The sequence below is a fragment of the Fusarium redolens genome (assembly GCF_020744475.1).
Source record: "Fusarium redolens strain MPI-CAGE-AT-0023 chromosome Unknown BKA55scaffold_11, whole genome shotgun sequence".
Lineage (NCBI taxonomy): Eukaryota > Fungi > Ascomycota > Sordariomycetes > Hypocreales > Nectriaceae > Fusarium > Fusarium redolens.
The window spans coordinates 959,356-972,726 of record NW_025763674.1 but is presented as its reverse complement, the minus strand read 5'-3'; the positions used below and the strand labels follow the sequence as shown (position 1 = coordinate 972,726).

At 48.2% G+C, this 13,371-nt stretch overlaps 6 protein-coding genes across 6 annotated transcripts; 4 read left to right on the top strand and 2 right to left on the bottom strand.

The window, feature by feature from the left end:
• Window positions 1-939: 939 nt before the first annotated feature.
• Window positions 940-1,403, bottom strand: BKA55DRAFT_692145 (uncharacterized protein; the record flags this gene model as incomplete). The annotated part of the gene is made up of 2 exons (XM_046199741.1): window positions 940-1,249; window positions 1,288-1,403. The coding sequence occupies 2 exons, from the start codon at window positions 1,401-1,403 to the stop codon at window positions 940-942; spliced, it is 426 nt and encodes a 141-aa protein (XP_046047561.1).
• A 2,613-nt stretch (window positions 1,404-4,016) lies between these two features.
• Window positions 4,017-4,347, top strand: BKA55DRAFT_692144 (uncharacterized protein; the record flags this gene model as incomplete). Its single annotated transcript, XM_046199740.1, has 2 exons — window positions 4,017-4,133; window positions 4,189-4,347. 2 exons carry the CDS (start codon window positions 4,017-4,019, stop codon window positions 4,345-4,347), a joined length of 276 nt encoding a protein of 91 aa, XP_046047560.1.
• Window positions 4,348-5,750: 1,403 nt separating this feature from the next.
• On the top strand, window positions 5,751-6,362 carry BKA55DRAFT_704179 (uncharacterized protein; the record flags this gene model as incomplete). The annotated part of the gene is made up of 1 exon (XM_046200638.1): window positions 5,751-6,362. One exon carries the CDS (start codon window positions 5,751-5,753, stop codon window positions 6,165-6,167), a length of 417 nt encoding a protein of 138 aa, XP_046047559.1. The 3' UTR covers window positions 6,168-6,362.
• Window positions 6,363-7,213: 851 nt separating this feature from the next.
• BKA55DRAFT_573676 (exocyst complex subunit Sec15-like-domain-containing protein) lies at window positions 7,214-10,277 on the top strand. The gene is made up of 9 exons (XM_046193228.1): window positions 7,214-8,444; window positions 8,497-8,628; window positions 8,692-8,793; window positions 8,843-8,952; window positions 9,001-9,136; window positions 9,186-9,478; window positions 9,525-9,681; window positions 9,728-9,981; window positions 10,033-10,277. Exons 1-9 carry the CDS (start codon window positions 7,353-7,355, stop codon window positions 10,112-10,114), a joined length of 2,358 nt encoding a protein of 785 aa, XP_046047558.1. The 5' UTR covers window positions 7,214-7,352; the 3' UTR covers window positions 10,115-10,277.
• A 522-nt stretch (window positions 10,278-10,799) lies between these two features.
• Window positions 10,800-11,860, bottom strand: BKA55DRAFT_692142 (histone-fold-containing protein; the record flags this gene model as incomplete). The annotated part of the gene is made up of 4 exons (XM_046199739.1): window positions 10,800-11,483; window positions 11,556-11,609; window positions 11,711-11,724; window positions 11,791-11,860. The coding sequence occupies 4 exons, from the start codon at window positions 11,858-11,860 to the stop codon at window positions 10,800-10,802; spliced, it is 822 nt and encodes a 273-aa protein (XP_046047557.1).
• A 618-nt stretch (window positions 11,861-12,478) lies between these two features.
• Window positions 12,479-13,306, top strand: BKA55DRAFT_692141 (Fcf2 pre-rRNA processing-domain-containing protein; the record flags this gene model as incomplete). The annotated part of the gene is made up of 2 exons (XM_046199738.1): window positions 12,479-12,718; window positions 12,950-13,306. The coding sequence occupies 2 exons, from the start codon at window positions 12,479-12,481 to the stop codon at window positions 13,304-13,306; spliced, it is 597 nt and encodes a 198-aa protein (XP_046047556.1).
• Between the last annotated feature and the right edge of the window lie 65 nt (window positions 13,307-13,371).

Sequence of the window (13,371 nt, the reverse complement as noted above, 5' to 3'; positions counted from 1 at the left end):
GGTTTCTCTTCCAATCTAGTATTGACATTCAGGAGTCGTTACGTACACTTTGAACATGACTTCGTTGTTGCAGACCTGAAATTGGCCCGACCATCTTCCCTTCGTTATCCTCCATGTGGAGAACCCTTTTGAAACCAAAACGTTAACTACGACAAAAAATGACAAAGGGACTTGATTCTCAACATACCCAGAATAGTCAGAAACTTGATACAGCGCAATATTCGAAGTGTTAGGGGGGCTTTAAAGGCCCCGGCAGACTTTCTAATCCTTGTGTGGCAAGTTGTTATGCTACTGGTGCTCTTGTCGGTTAAGATATTTCAACCATGATCGAGTCGACGAGTTCACATGTAGTGGTGACGACCCCATTCTCACATCAGGCTTGTAGTCCATGGATAAATCTGAGCCTTTGTGGGACCGCCTACGGTCCTGCTTGGGGTAGTTCGCGAAACCGAGACGCTATCATCCTGCTGTCTTGTCGTGCTAGAGGGAGCATATCATTCTGAAAGGGGGTCAGAAAAGTCATGACTTAGACATTGCAGAAACCAGTGGGGTATTTTGGGATATGCTTGAATTGTGAGCTAGATGTGTTATTTGCAGCTGAGACACCAGAAGCTTGTTTTCACCCCTTAAACCTGACATTAAAGTGCTCCCACCACTCCGAATCTCTTCCGCCTTTCTTTCATCTTTGCGACGATCTCCTCGACACCTTTTTCCATCTTCTCTCGGCTGTTGTACTTTGATCCTGAACACCCACGACAGTCTGTGATGATCTCAACCAAGTACAACAGTCCAGAGATGATTTCGCACACATCTTCCTGCATCTTCTCAAGGCTGTTGTACTTGGTTGGGATATTGACAGCCTGCCGTGGATATTCCAGATCAAACCGAAGATAATCACTCGTCTCAAACATGTCCAGCGTTCAGGATCTCTCATTCTCCTTACTCCGGCGTCGACGAGTTCGGTAGCAGTTGAAATGGTGGCTCTGACATGTCCATTGTTAAGGACTCTTTGTGGCCCCATGACCCCGGCGTCTCTTTCATTTCGGCCGCAACCTCGTCGACACCCTCTTCCATCTTCTCACAGCTGTTGTACTTTGTAGTGACAAAGACTGCCTGTCTAGGATGCTCAAGGTCGAAGCGCAGATAGTCATTGCTCTCAAACATGTCCGGGCTCACAGGCCAATGGGGACCTCCTTGGCCTTTAAGGCGCCACACTTGCTTTTTCAAGCGGAAAGACGAGGCCCTACTACTAAGCAAGTGGTGTCAGCAAACCGTAGGGGTGAATACTAGGAGGCCTTCTGCATACTGAAAATAGGGCCTGGCCAAGCCCGACGGCTGGTCGAAGGGCTTCGTAGCTGCAGTTTTCCGGGTTGCAGATCCAAGAGGTAGTCCCTTTTGTCCATAGTGGATGACTACTTGAGACTGAGGGCGTTGAACTTGGGGCCTTTCAAGGTTAGGCTGTGTATGGTTGCCGGTTTATTCTGCGCAGCATGAGTTTCTGCTTGAGCTTGGACCCCAAGCACCTGGGCCTTGGGCATCCGGAGGCTTGACTCGTCGGTCCATGTGCTGATCCGTTACTGGCGAATGCAGAAGCTTGATCCAGTACTGTGGCGGTAAATGTCAGCACCCCCAATCCAGCTCAGACGAAAATAAGACGAAGAGGAGACCAGCTCAAATCATCCGCGCTCATCTCGTGCTTCCAGAAACTTACCTAGCTTTGAGGGGTGGTATCTGGCAATGGCATGCAGGACAAGACGAGAGCTGGCCGAGATATCTTGGCAGCAACGAGTGAAGTGAAGTCTAAGAGAAGTCAGTTTGGGGCCTCACCTCAAAAGAATTACGCGTTAGGCTCACTCGAGAGGATGAGAGCGACTTCAGGAAGTTGGGTATTCCAGAGTGAGTGATAAAGTGACGTGAAGTCGAAATGTGAAGAATGATGAGATATCATCAAACGAGTTATAAGTAAAGGCAATAGACAATTGAGCATAATAATAATGAATAATATTTTCTTGGAGCATGGCTGGTGTTTCTGATGGCATGGATGAGGGAAAAGAAAAGAACCCCTAAGATGGCAAAGTGGGGAGGTGAAGTATGCAAGCCCTGCAGTTACAACACTCGACGATTTCTTGGGCAAGACCCTGTGTTGGGCAAGTCACGAGTGGGTCGTTCAACATTGGACGCCTCAAAGACGAGCAGGAACTGTAGGCATCCGAGCGGACAGCTCCAGGGCTGGTTGCATAGCGGATATGCCTCCCCGCGGGGCTACCTAACTCGTTTCTGTTACACGGGGCTACCCACCTACCAATGGCGAACCCTCTGGGGCCCAGACATATTTGCCAGCCTTTTATCTTACCTTAGTAGGTTTGCAGTCCGTGGCCAGTCGGTCTTTACGAGATGTAGACAATCCTCACAGTTGATTTGACGACCCCTTGGCTTGTCCCAGGCCACTCCCATCTTTTGTTCGAATCACCATTGTAGCACAGGCATACTAGTTACTCTATCAACCTTCTTTCCTTTTACATTCATAGCTTCAAGTCATTGGAACTCTCTCGGTAATCTTCTCTTCTCCAAGTCTGTCTAATGACCCCAAGGTCCTCATATGCTGAAAGCTCTGGTACGTTCTCTTGAAGTCCAAGTGCCTGCATCCAAGGCCATTCCGGTTGGAAAGGCAACTCCAACTCTTTCTCCTATTCTAGCATCTCATATATACCTAGATGATTGGACTTAGCCGACATTGTCCCAACCTCGCCAGACGGCTTCGAATCTACTCCAGCAAAACACACAATTTGTACGCCAACTGCAGTCATCGTACATGAAGAAAGCAATTTCTAGTCGCTTGTAGCTCCCTAGCAACAAAGCAGACCCTTATTCCAGAGAAACATTTAGCCACGCAGATCCTGGAGCTCGATGCGTGACACACTCGACCACCATATCCAACACAGGCTTGAGACTCTTAGCGCTTTACCTGCCTCGAAATACAGCATTTGCGGAGTTTCCGTACCTTCAATCTTGGGACCCAGCTTCGACTCCAAGGCGTGCCGCAGGTGTTTAGGTGTAACCGACTCTTGCGCACTCAAGGCCAAACCGCACTCATTGACACGATTCAAGGCTTCCCAAGGTATGTTGGCCGCTCTTCGTATCCTGTTCGTCTCCTCCAGTTGTAGCTGATAACTCAAGTCACCAGATGCGGCCAATGGTGTTCAATCTTTCCAAGGCGACTCAACAACCCCCCTGGGTTCAGAAGCTCCCAAGCGAGGTTCTGTTCCGACTAGAGTATTACCTCTGATAGCGCTATATCTTTGAGGCCCTACATGCCATTATCCATTGCGTCTATTATCGTGGGGCTTGTGGCAGCGCCAGTCGTGGCCATGCGCCGACCCCTTGCAATATGCTGGCAGGCATTCGGGGGCTTGTCGACCTAGTCAGTCCCCCACCTTGTGGTTGAAGATCACTTTTCAACGACACTCGCTGCTCTGTTGTCTTTCACTCGGTGCCTATGATATTTGATGACAGCACCGCGCCACCCTAGAAGGAGGTTGCGGTCATGTCAGGTCTCTCCATCACAGCATCTCCAGCGCTGTTACTGATCAAGCATCCGATACATCAGCCTTTTGACATTGTGAGTGCCCGTCTATGATTCCTTTGTCCTCAGTACCAAACCTGACTAATTCAGAGTGATCGTAGGCTACCTCAGGGGCAAATTACGAGACTTGGCAACCGGCTACCACGAACCCTCGCCATGGCTCTCTCCGAGGCTATACCTATGTCTCATCAAGAGCAACTAGAAACAACTTATCTAGTGATGAGTCTGTTGGGCATGCTTCCACCACAGTACCGGCTATCCAGGCTCGATCTTGGACAACAGCCACCACATGGTACTGCAGCTACGGTATCCTCTCAGTCAAGAAAGCCAAGAGAATTACGTCGGCGTCGTGCTGGTTCTCTTGATAGGACTGAACACAATTAAGTTGCCTGTGTAGCGCCCCTGGCTCCGGATACCTGCTTTCAACAATAGCATGGCTTTCAACCCGGGCTTCTTCACTCCGGCGCTACTACGTGCAGTCCTTTGCAACCGGCCTGTTACTTCGTCATTGAGCGTTCGCAGATGGAACACTTTGCTGCATGGTCCGAAGGTATGTCCAAGAACTTGGCCGCAGCTTCCTTACCTATCTTGCTGATGCCTTACAGACACCTCACGAGTACCGCCCAGGTGACCATTATGCGCCCCTTCCCAGTGTAGTAGGTCCAATGCTGCCATCTCCGAACCTTGCTTCTTCGATATATGCGCCGCAAGCCGGTGCCGATACTTCACTTCCCTTCAGGGCAGTTCTGAGACCCTTCGAATGACCCCTTCGCCAGTGTTCAGTGGTTACAACTCTCAACAAGTTCTTGGATGCTCATAAATGTATTCCTGGGTACAAGCAAATTAGGGAATTCAGCGATCGTCCTCTTTTACTACGATCAATGCCATGGCTGCTCGTGAGGCCTACAAGTGGCGCAGCACCATGACCATCTCCTGACATGGCGGTGGCGGTCACGACGACGTCGTGGACTTCGAGTCTCGCACCTCCAATCTCCATGGGATGGGTAGCGAATATCGTATCCCATTGCCCAATTGCAAGATCACCAAGGAGCATGGTATGTGTTTCCAATTACCCGACCCCGGCCAGACCACCAGCGAGTCACTAATCACCCTGAACATGACAGACCCCGGTTCAACCCAGGTTATCATACGGTAATACATACTTCAAGATACCCAGAATAGCGAGATGTGACCTTTCAACCTTCGGTTGCATGAACGACGACTTGGTGCTCAACTCGGCTCTGGAGGAAGTACCGTGTTAGTCACGAAGCAAGTCTGGCCTTCCAGCCACTATCTTCACTTCAACATTCGGTCGCTCGTCTGAATGGATGTTCCGCTTAATATTTAACTGAATTCTAGGTTAGCCTAGATGCCTCGTGTTGGCCGGACAGGGGCTGTGTCTTGGGAAGCCTATCCTGCTCGCAAGATTCTGGTACCCCAGCTCTTATCGTTGCGAACTTCTTTTTTACTCAATCCAAGAGTGCCTTTGCATCAACTAAAGGTCCAATGCTCTTCAGCAGCCATTCTGTCTCATAAAGATGAGCTGGAACGTCTTCAAAGCTGAACAGGGTTTGTCCTGTTTCGTTTCCTCCCTCATCTCTTGCCTTCTTCTGTCACTAACATAAGTTCTCAGAATTTTAGGCCCGATCTCATATGCAAACTCTCCATCAGCCTAGTTCTCCCCGAACGGTCGAAGCGGTCAATACCTACGAGTCTTGGTCTAGGCTGCTGTCGAAAATTGTCGGTCCGCTCTCCATGTTCCATCCTACCAGTCACCATGTATCGCTCGGATAACTGAGTGCTGTCACAGAAGCTTGGCTCGAAGGATGGTCACATGGGATGGAAGCCGAAAGAACACAGGGGTAAGGCAGATGTAGCATCGATGTTTATCCTCATAAACAGGCATTTAGTTTTTCACTTCATCACAACAGCGGTTTCTAGAAAAGACACCTTTCGACTTGCGTGATGGAATAGCTCCAGGGATTTTTAGCTAGTCTCCGTAAGTCTCCGGCTCCATCTTCTGACCGTAACCATACTTGACCGCTGACAATGGCCATCTAGACGACGACCAGCCGCCAAGTTTCACTTCACTTTTCTCTGTAAGAACATCGTAACGTGCCAATACACGCGAATACCGCCTGCGCTGTCAGGGTCTTGGTATGATATCATGTCCTTCGGTGGCAATGGGGACACTGACTTCCAACTTGCGATACTGGACCATCGAGATCCCGGTTTGGCCTGTCAAAACACTGGAAGTTCATTTCTGATATCCTCAGGTCAGTTGTCCTGCCATACCCACACCGAGAGCATCATGGTATTCGGTCATTTCGGTCGTCTCTTCCCGAGTGCAGATCAAGTAACTCCCCGATCCTTGCGACAATACTTCAATCCCATAGCACGGCTAATACTCCTCGTCCCTGTTGCTGTTTCTGCTCAACTCGGGCTTATCCCAACGCACATTATGAGGATTTGTACTCTTTGTTTCGCCATTGCTGTTACAAGCATTGGCCTCGCTGCAGTTCGCATGGCCCTCATCTTAAAAAATGCCTTGGCAGTCCCAAGCGCTATCTTCCTAGGAAATTAGAGTATCCAGCGGCTTATTCCTCCGGGTACATACTGCGCGAAATCGACATCGACAAAATGCAAGTGATGAAGGGTGGTCAGGAGCGGCGATGGGGTTCAAGAAAGGCCAACGCCAGAACCGCATAACATCAAGCTACCGTATCCAATAAAACTCACTGCAAACTGATAAATTTATCATTTGTAACGGCTAGCGGAGTAATAGTTCTACAACCTGAGATTTAAGTGTTAGCTGGAATATGGTTAGCCAACTCTTGAATGTACCTTACCGGAACAAAAACAATTAGGGCATGTCGATACATCAAGAAATTTAAGTTTGACTTAGATACCATATTTTCGTGCATTTCAGGTGCAAAACCCTACACATGTCTCGCTCTGAGTTGCTGTCTACCTGCAATTGCATCCCAGCGCCTTTGCTTGTCTATGCTCTACTGAAGGGATATCAATGTTCCTAATCTGTTAAACTCACACTGCTTAACAAAAAATGGTAGGAACTTCGTCGTCGATGAACTTGTAGACAGTGAGCGAAGAGTTCGTCTCTTACATTGCAGGCGAGCTTGCTGCACTCCAGGATATGGTTCTTACCCTAGACTGTTGTGAAGGAGTCTGTTTCATAGGATTGCACTTCTCTCAGAAAGCCAAAGTACTCTGCAATGTGCTATAGAACACAGATATATGTTTTTATTCTCCTTTTATCTTTTTAAAACTAATATAGACATGTTGTCGGGGGTATATCGCCAGATTCTGAATCTATTCTTGATGGAAATACTGCTAGACTTGTGAATGAGATTAGGCATTTGCTACAACAAGTCTCATGCATGATTCTAACTAGTGTTATCAGACTTCACAGATGTAGAGAAATCCCTGTAATATTCTAACGAGTACAAGATACATTATTTCGAGGATTATCTGCCTCTACATATGTGAATCCTCTCTCCTGATCCCATGTAGTTCTGAGCGGGGCGCTGGCTTAAGTAAGCCCGCCCAAATGAACTGTGGCAGTGACAGTGTGGCTCTGGACCTCCTTATCTTATCTTTTCCTGGAGCCTAGGCGTCACTTGGTCTTAGTGGGAGGGAGCTTCAGAGCAGCTTGCGACACGCGACGACTAAGACGATAACCTCATCGCTAATAGCGTTACCCATACGAAGGCTATAGGCATGCCGCGACGTCCGCCTGCTGTGGACGATTATGCGTCCGTTGTTCCGCATGTACAACTCCCACCTCCCTATGATTATAACAGAAACATGCGCTAACCTGCCACCTCTCCAGGTCATCCTCGCATCCTCCGATACCGAGTTCCTCGATCAGTTGATACCCGTCCTTAAAGATGCCACACACTCGAACAGAACACCTCTTTTGACTCAATGCTTAAGTCGTTACTATGAAGAACGAGAAGCTGAAATCGAACGTATCGGCCTCACCAGGCACGAGGAGTTCCTCGATTCCATCAATCACCTTCAGACCGTCCGAGCGGAAACAGTGACCTTGACGCAAGAGATCTTGAGTCTGAACGAATCGATTGCTGAAAGCACGAAGAAGTTGGCTACACAGAAGGAAGCTCTGGTCAACACTTCTGCTGTTAGGCAAAACATTGCCGATGCGACCAGCGCCCTGAACGACTCCCTTACTATCCTCCGCGCCGTCAACAATGCCCACGAACTTGTCCGTCGCAAGAGCTACTATGCCGCTCTCAAATCCCTCGACGATCTCCAAAACGAACATCTTGTGCCTATCATCCAAAATCGCTATTCTACGCAACATCGGCTGGCCGATGTCATCCAAAAATCTATACCCGCATCCCAGAAAGCGATCTCGGAAGCTGTTATGACCGACCTAAATACGTGGCTGTTCCGTATTCGAGAGACATCTCAGTTTCTGGGCGAGGTCGCATTCTACCATACCGAAATGAGGAGGACTCGACAAAAGAAGAGGATAGAAGAGGACCCCTTCTTGGCCAATTTCAAGCTGAACTCTGCCATTGAACTTGTCAGCGACGAAAATGAAGACTTCGATGTATTGAATAATGAGGAGTTGCAAGTAGACTTCACTCCTTTACTTGAAGCGCTTCACATCCATGAAGCCCTGGGTCAGCTCGAGAAGTTTCGATCAGAATATGGTGCGACTCGACGTCAACAAAAGGATCTATTACTTCCTGGATTTATTGAACTCTTGGCGGATGACGAGCAATCTTTGAGTAGTTTGCTAGAAGGAATAGCAGGATTCGCCATCATTGAAAAGGCGACCATGCAAAGGGTTCCACATTTGCGCTCAGCGAACGATGTGAGTTTTGACAGTTTTTGTATGTGGTTGCTTGTACTAACATGGCGGAAAGGTTGAAGAGCTATGGGAATCCATGTGCACTGCTGTGATAAACCTCACCTCAAAAGCGTTAAGTGATATCGAGGATGCTGAGGCCTTGATTAAGATTAAGACCATCATTGCTCTTTTCATTCAAACCATGGAGGTACGACAATCTTGATGCTCGACGGGCAAATGCATTTTGCCACGACCGTGCTAACGAATATAGGGCTGGGGATATACAGTAACAATGCTGGACAACTTCCTTCTAAAGCTGTTCGACAAGTATGCCGAGCTATTGAAGAAACGGTTCAGCGTAGACTTCCAGGAGGTAAGTGTCCCGTGGACTGTATCATTTCCATTTGCTTACATTCTCTCAGATAGTGTCCACGGATGACTACATGCCAATGGCCATCAATACGCCAGAAGAGTACGAAAAGGTTGTCAATGTCAGTTGGTTCACTCAAGAGAAGCCAACGGATCAACTCACGTAAGTTCCTCTCTTCTTGACTGAAGCCAAGCCTAGCTAACAGAACAGGTATCCATGCGTACTCCCATTCTCACAAATGTATCCTTTATGTTGTATAGACATCCGGAACTTCCTGAACCAGTTCTACTTCTTTTCAGATGATCACTTCCAACATCCTAATGTCATTGATGAGACGCTCAAAAAGGTACAATGCCCCTTTCTCACCTGAGGCTCAATGCTTACATCTTCAACAGTCGCTTGACGAACTTCTTACAGAAAAGGTCTGCAAGTCGTTAGTAGAGCGTCTGAGCTCTCAATATCTGGGCCAGATCGTCCAAATTCTCATTAATCTGGAGCACTTTGAGATTGCCTGTCAAGAGCTCGAGCAATTACTCATTCGTGCACGCTCATCGACATCAGCAGGCGGTCCAGTCAAGCTTAAAGCTACTGACTCGTTCCGTGACAACAAGAAAACCGCTGAGAAGCGAATCTTCGAGCTTGTCAACTCCAAGATTGATGATCTAATTGACACAGCCGAATATGAATGGTACGTTCTTCACATGATCCTTTGTGACATGTCTAACTAGCTTTAGGACCGCATCAACAGTGGAAAAGGAACCCAGCAACTATATGCAAACTCTGACGCGGTACCTGTCCAACATTATGAACTCAACTCTTCTTGGTCTACCTCGGGAGATCAAAGAACTTATCTATTTTGACGCTCTGAGCCACACAGCCGAAAAGATTCTGGTATGTACTACTCCTCCTGCAAGTAGCTATGTACTCACCACTCCAGGCCCTTCCCCTTTCTCCTGATGTGAAGCACATCAACCCCAACGGCGTGGCTGCTCTCGCCCAGGATGTGGATTATCTTGTACAGTTCGTCAGCAGTCTGGAAAACGGCCAAATGCTTCGAGAGAATCTGGATGAGCTGGCACAGACCATTGCTCTCCTCCAGACTGATAACCAAGATGAGTTCTTTGACATTTCTACACGTAACAAGAAATACGGACGTGTAGATGCACTCAATGGACCAATGTTATTGGAGAAGTACGTTCAACCAAATTGTGATCACCGTTTCATGTTGCTAACGAACTGCAGGTTGACACCCATTACCGCGAGCCCCGTTAGAAGCGCGCCGCTGGCCAACTTTTCCTCACGATTTGGCATAAACCGAACATGATGTAGTACTGCAACGATAATGAGGCCACTGGGAGTTCTTAGGCATGAGGAAGCGGGAATGGTAATAGCCAGAGCAATAAGAAATGATGGGTGTTATTTGCTATGACTCTTGCATTAGCTGAGAATAAAAGAGAGGCTTCATATTAAGCCTGCAACTTGGGTTCAAAATGTTTCTCTTCGTAAATGCTCCATGGAGTGATTTACTGTCTCACTTGCACGTATCTGGCACCAGAAGCAAGAAAGCAATCTGCCGAGAACGTAAATCACCGTGAATCAAACCAGCATAGGCTCATAGGCATTGCAACGGATCAACGTCAGGACAACTTTGTCCATTGTATAATCTTTCTCTATTACGGTCTGACGACCTACGACCCGTCCTTTCTGTTCAAGAGTGTCCTCCGGGATCCTGGCCAAGAGCTTGCGATCACACTGGTGGCCTCAAAGTTTCATCACAGGGAAAGTGGACAAGGATATTTAATGTCATATCAAATCATGCCTGGGCTCGTAGTCCCGCTTGAATTGTTGCTAAGAATGAAAACCTTGGTATTCCTTTTATACCTAAATCCATGTCATAACTGCCCCCGGTGTTACTCCAACTCTTCATTGCTGCTAGCTTTCATCAACGCGGCGATGTACTTAAATCCGCTGCTCAGACTCATGAGCTGTTCCCGGGAAGGAGGAGTGTTCTACTGCTCAAATTCCTCGTTGGGCATGTTTGGTTGCTGTGGTGGCATGGCTGAGTAGGGATACATGTCTCCCATGTTACCGTACGGATTCATGGTAGGAGGTTGGGTCTGGCCGTAGGCGGCCTGGGGGTTAGGCACTGATTGGTCGGGATACATGTTGGGCTGGTTGCGGTAATCTTGATCGGGAGCGAGGCCATGCCCAGCCATGTAATCACCACCCATTGGATGGCCTTGGTTGGGAGCCTGAGCCATCGCGTGTTGTCCTGGCATTGGAGCCTGACCAGCAGGTACCGGTTGAGCAGCTGCAGTCTGGGTCGTCCGCTTGGCGTGACTGGATGCTTCTTCCCGGGGGACAATGTCAATCAGAAAGTCGAACATGTCCGATTTTGCGAGGGCAGATGCGATATCTGAACGTTGCAGAGTACGGCGCTTATTCTCCTCGGCGTGAATCCATGCCCTCATGGTCAACTCTGTGATGAAGATGTCGCAACCCTTTGCGAACAAGATTGGGGCCTCGGCAGATATCATCTTGACCTCTGGATCGGCCTTCATGACTTTCTTGATGCGCGCCAGAGGTAGCTGATGGAGCTTGTAGTCGTGGCTGTCGTTTTCGAGGTGGGAGATGGTGTGTTGCCAGTATGTAGTCAAGATGTCCTTATACTGGCCTGTTAGGCCTTGATGCGCCTACACGAGTATCAATCAGTTAACGCATTCATTAATGGGGTAACAAGACATGATAGAAAGCTTTTGACTCACATTTGCCCATGGACCGGTGTAAAGTTCACTGGGCGCAAAACCTTGGGTCGCGAGCTAAAGGCGTGATTAGCGCGAGATCTACAACAGAGGTTGAAGCTATCGCGTCGCGTCGGCAATGGGAGGTTATATCCAAGAACAAGTGGAATTGATCATACCAAAGCGCTGGCACCTGAACGATCAAATTAGAACTCATGGTCAACATAAAACGTGATGGGGCAGGATGGGGCATTCGCACCATAATGACCGCCTTGAGAGGCGTCATAAACGGGCCTCGTTCGAGCTGCTTGATTGGGGTTGTTCTCCATGATAGGATACTAAGAATCAATGTTTGGTTCCGAGATGTCGCGGGAGTATGCGCGAAAAAATGACAACTCGAATATTCCTGATAAACGTTTAGAATAGTGTATGCGTCGGTGAATGTTGTTTTGCCTTGACAGTAGTGTTGGTGGTGGTGAGCAAGGTGAGCAATGACGGAGCAGCAGACAAGCAGTATTCCCAATTAGGCTTAGGGTATTAGCAGAAGCGCTAGGTTTTGATTGGACAGAATCACTCTAGCACTTGAGGGAAGTACGTACCGAAGATTGCTCAGGTCTCAATCTTTATGGAAATTACAATATTCAGTAGCAAAGATTGGGCATGTACTTCACTTAAATATCTAGTGATTTAAATCTATACCCCTCTGCTGTTTCTGTACAGAGTTTGTGCTTCGCATGCGATTTGATTTGCTCGAGGTTCGCATCAAACCATAGAAGCACCTATAGGGCCCTACCTTTTGCCTGAACCTTTACAGCAAAGCGGCCAGAGTGGGTCCGCCGAAATCTGTCTCCACTGCATTTTTTCTGCCATCTCTGAACTATTTCTACGCGCTCGTCTCTCGTTCCCTTCACTTCTCTTCTCTTTTTCCTCTCGGTCGACAGCAGACCATGACAGACATCTCAGATGATCAGGTCGATGAGCTGCTGCACAAGGCTGAGCAGCGTCTGAAAGATGGCTCTGCTTCTGCTATCGTTTCAACCAACACCTCCAATGCTGTAGTCGCTGGCGACGCCGCGACAACAAAAAATGTCAAGCAGCAAAAATCTTCTGACAGCAGCAGCAAGAAAGATGGTCTGACTGTTCGAGCACCACCTCAACCGCAATTGGAACTCAAGGCCAAGGAAAAGGTAAGAAGACAAACACCAATCTCTCGCGCTTCGACTCCGTTTGCCATTTACATGAAGAAAATTTATCCCAAACATTTGTGACATGGGACAGTATCCGTTTTGGATCAAAGGACCATGACAACGTGATCTCTTTATATCATAGTTACTCTGACTTTTACCTCGCGCAAACACTTTAGCACATCAACGCAAGACGCGCTGTTGAACAAACATGGCTAACAAGTTTCGCAATAGTCTACCGCAGGCCCTGAATGGTTCGATCTTCCCAAGACGAACATGACCCCCGAGTTCAAGCGAGAGTGGCAAGTCCTCCGCATGCGAGGCATCCTGGACCCCAAGCACCAGAAGAAGGCCCTCCGCGCGAGCGCCCCCGAATATTCGCAGGTCGGCGAGATCATCGCCGGACCGACCGAGTTCTTCAGCGCGAGACTCACGCGCAAGGAGAGGAAGAATACTCTCCTCGAGGAGGTCACACGGGATCTTGATAGTCACAAGTTCACCGACAAGTACGCTGGTATTCAGAAGCAAAAGACCAGCGGAAAGAAGGCTTTCTACAAGAACGTTGTAGCGCAACGTCGTAAACGTAATTAAATAATAATATTGTCAAATCATGATACTTGTCTGAGTGATGTATTCGTTTATCCGTAGAGTGAACG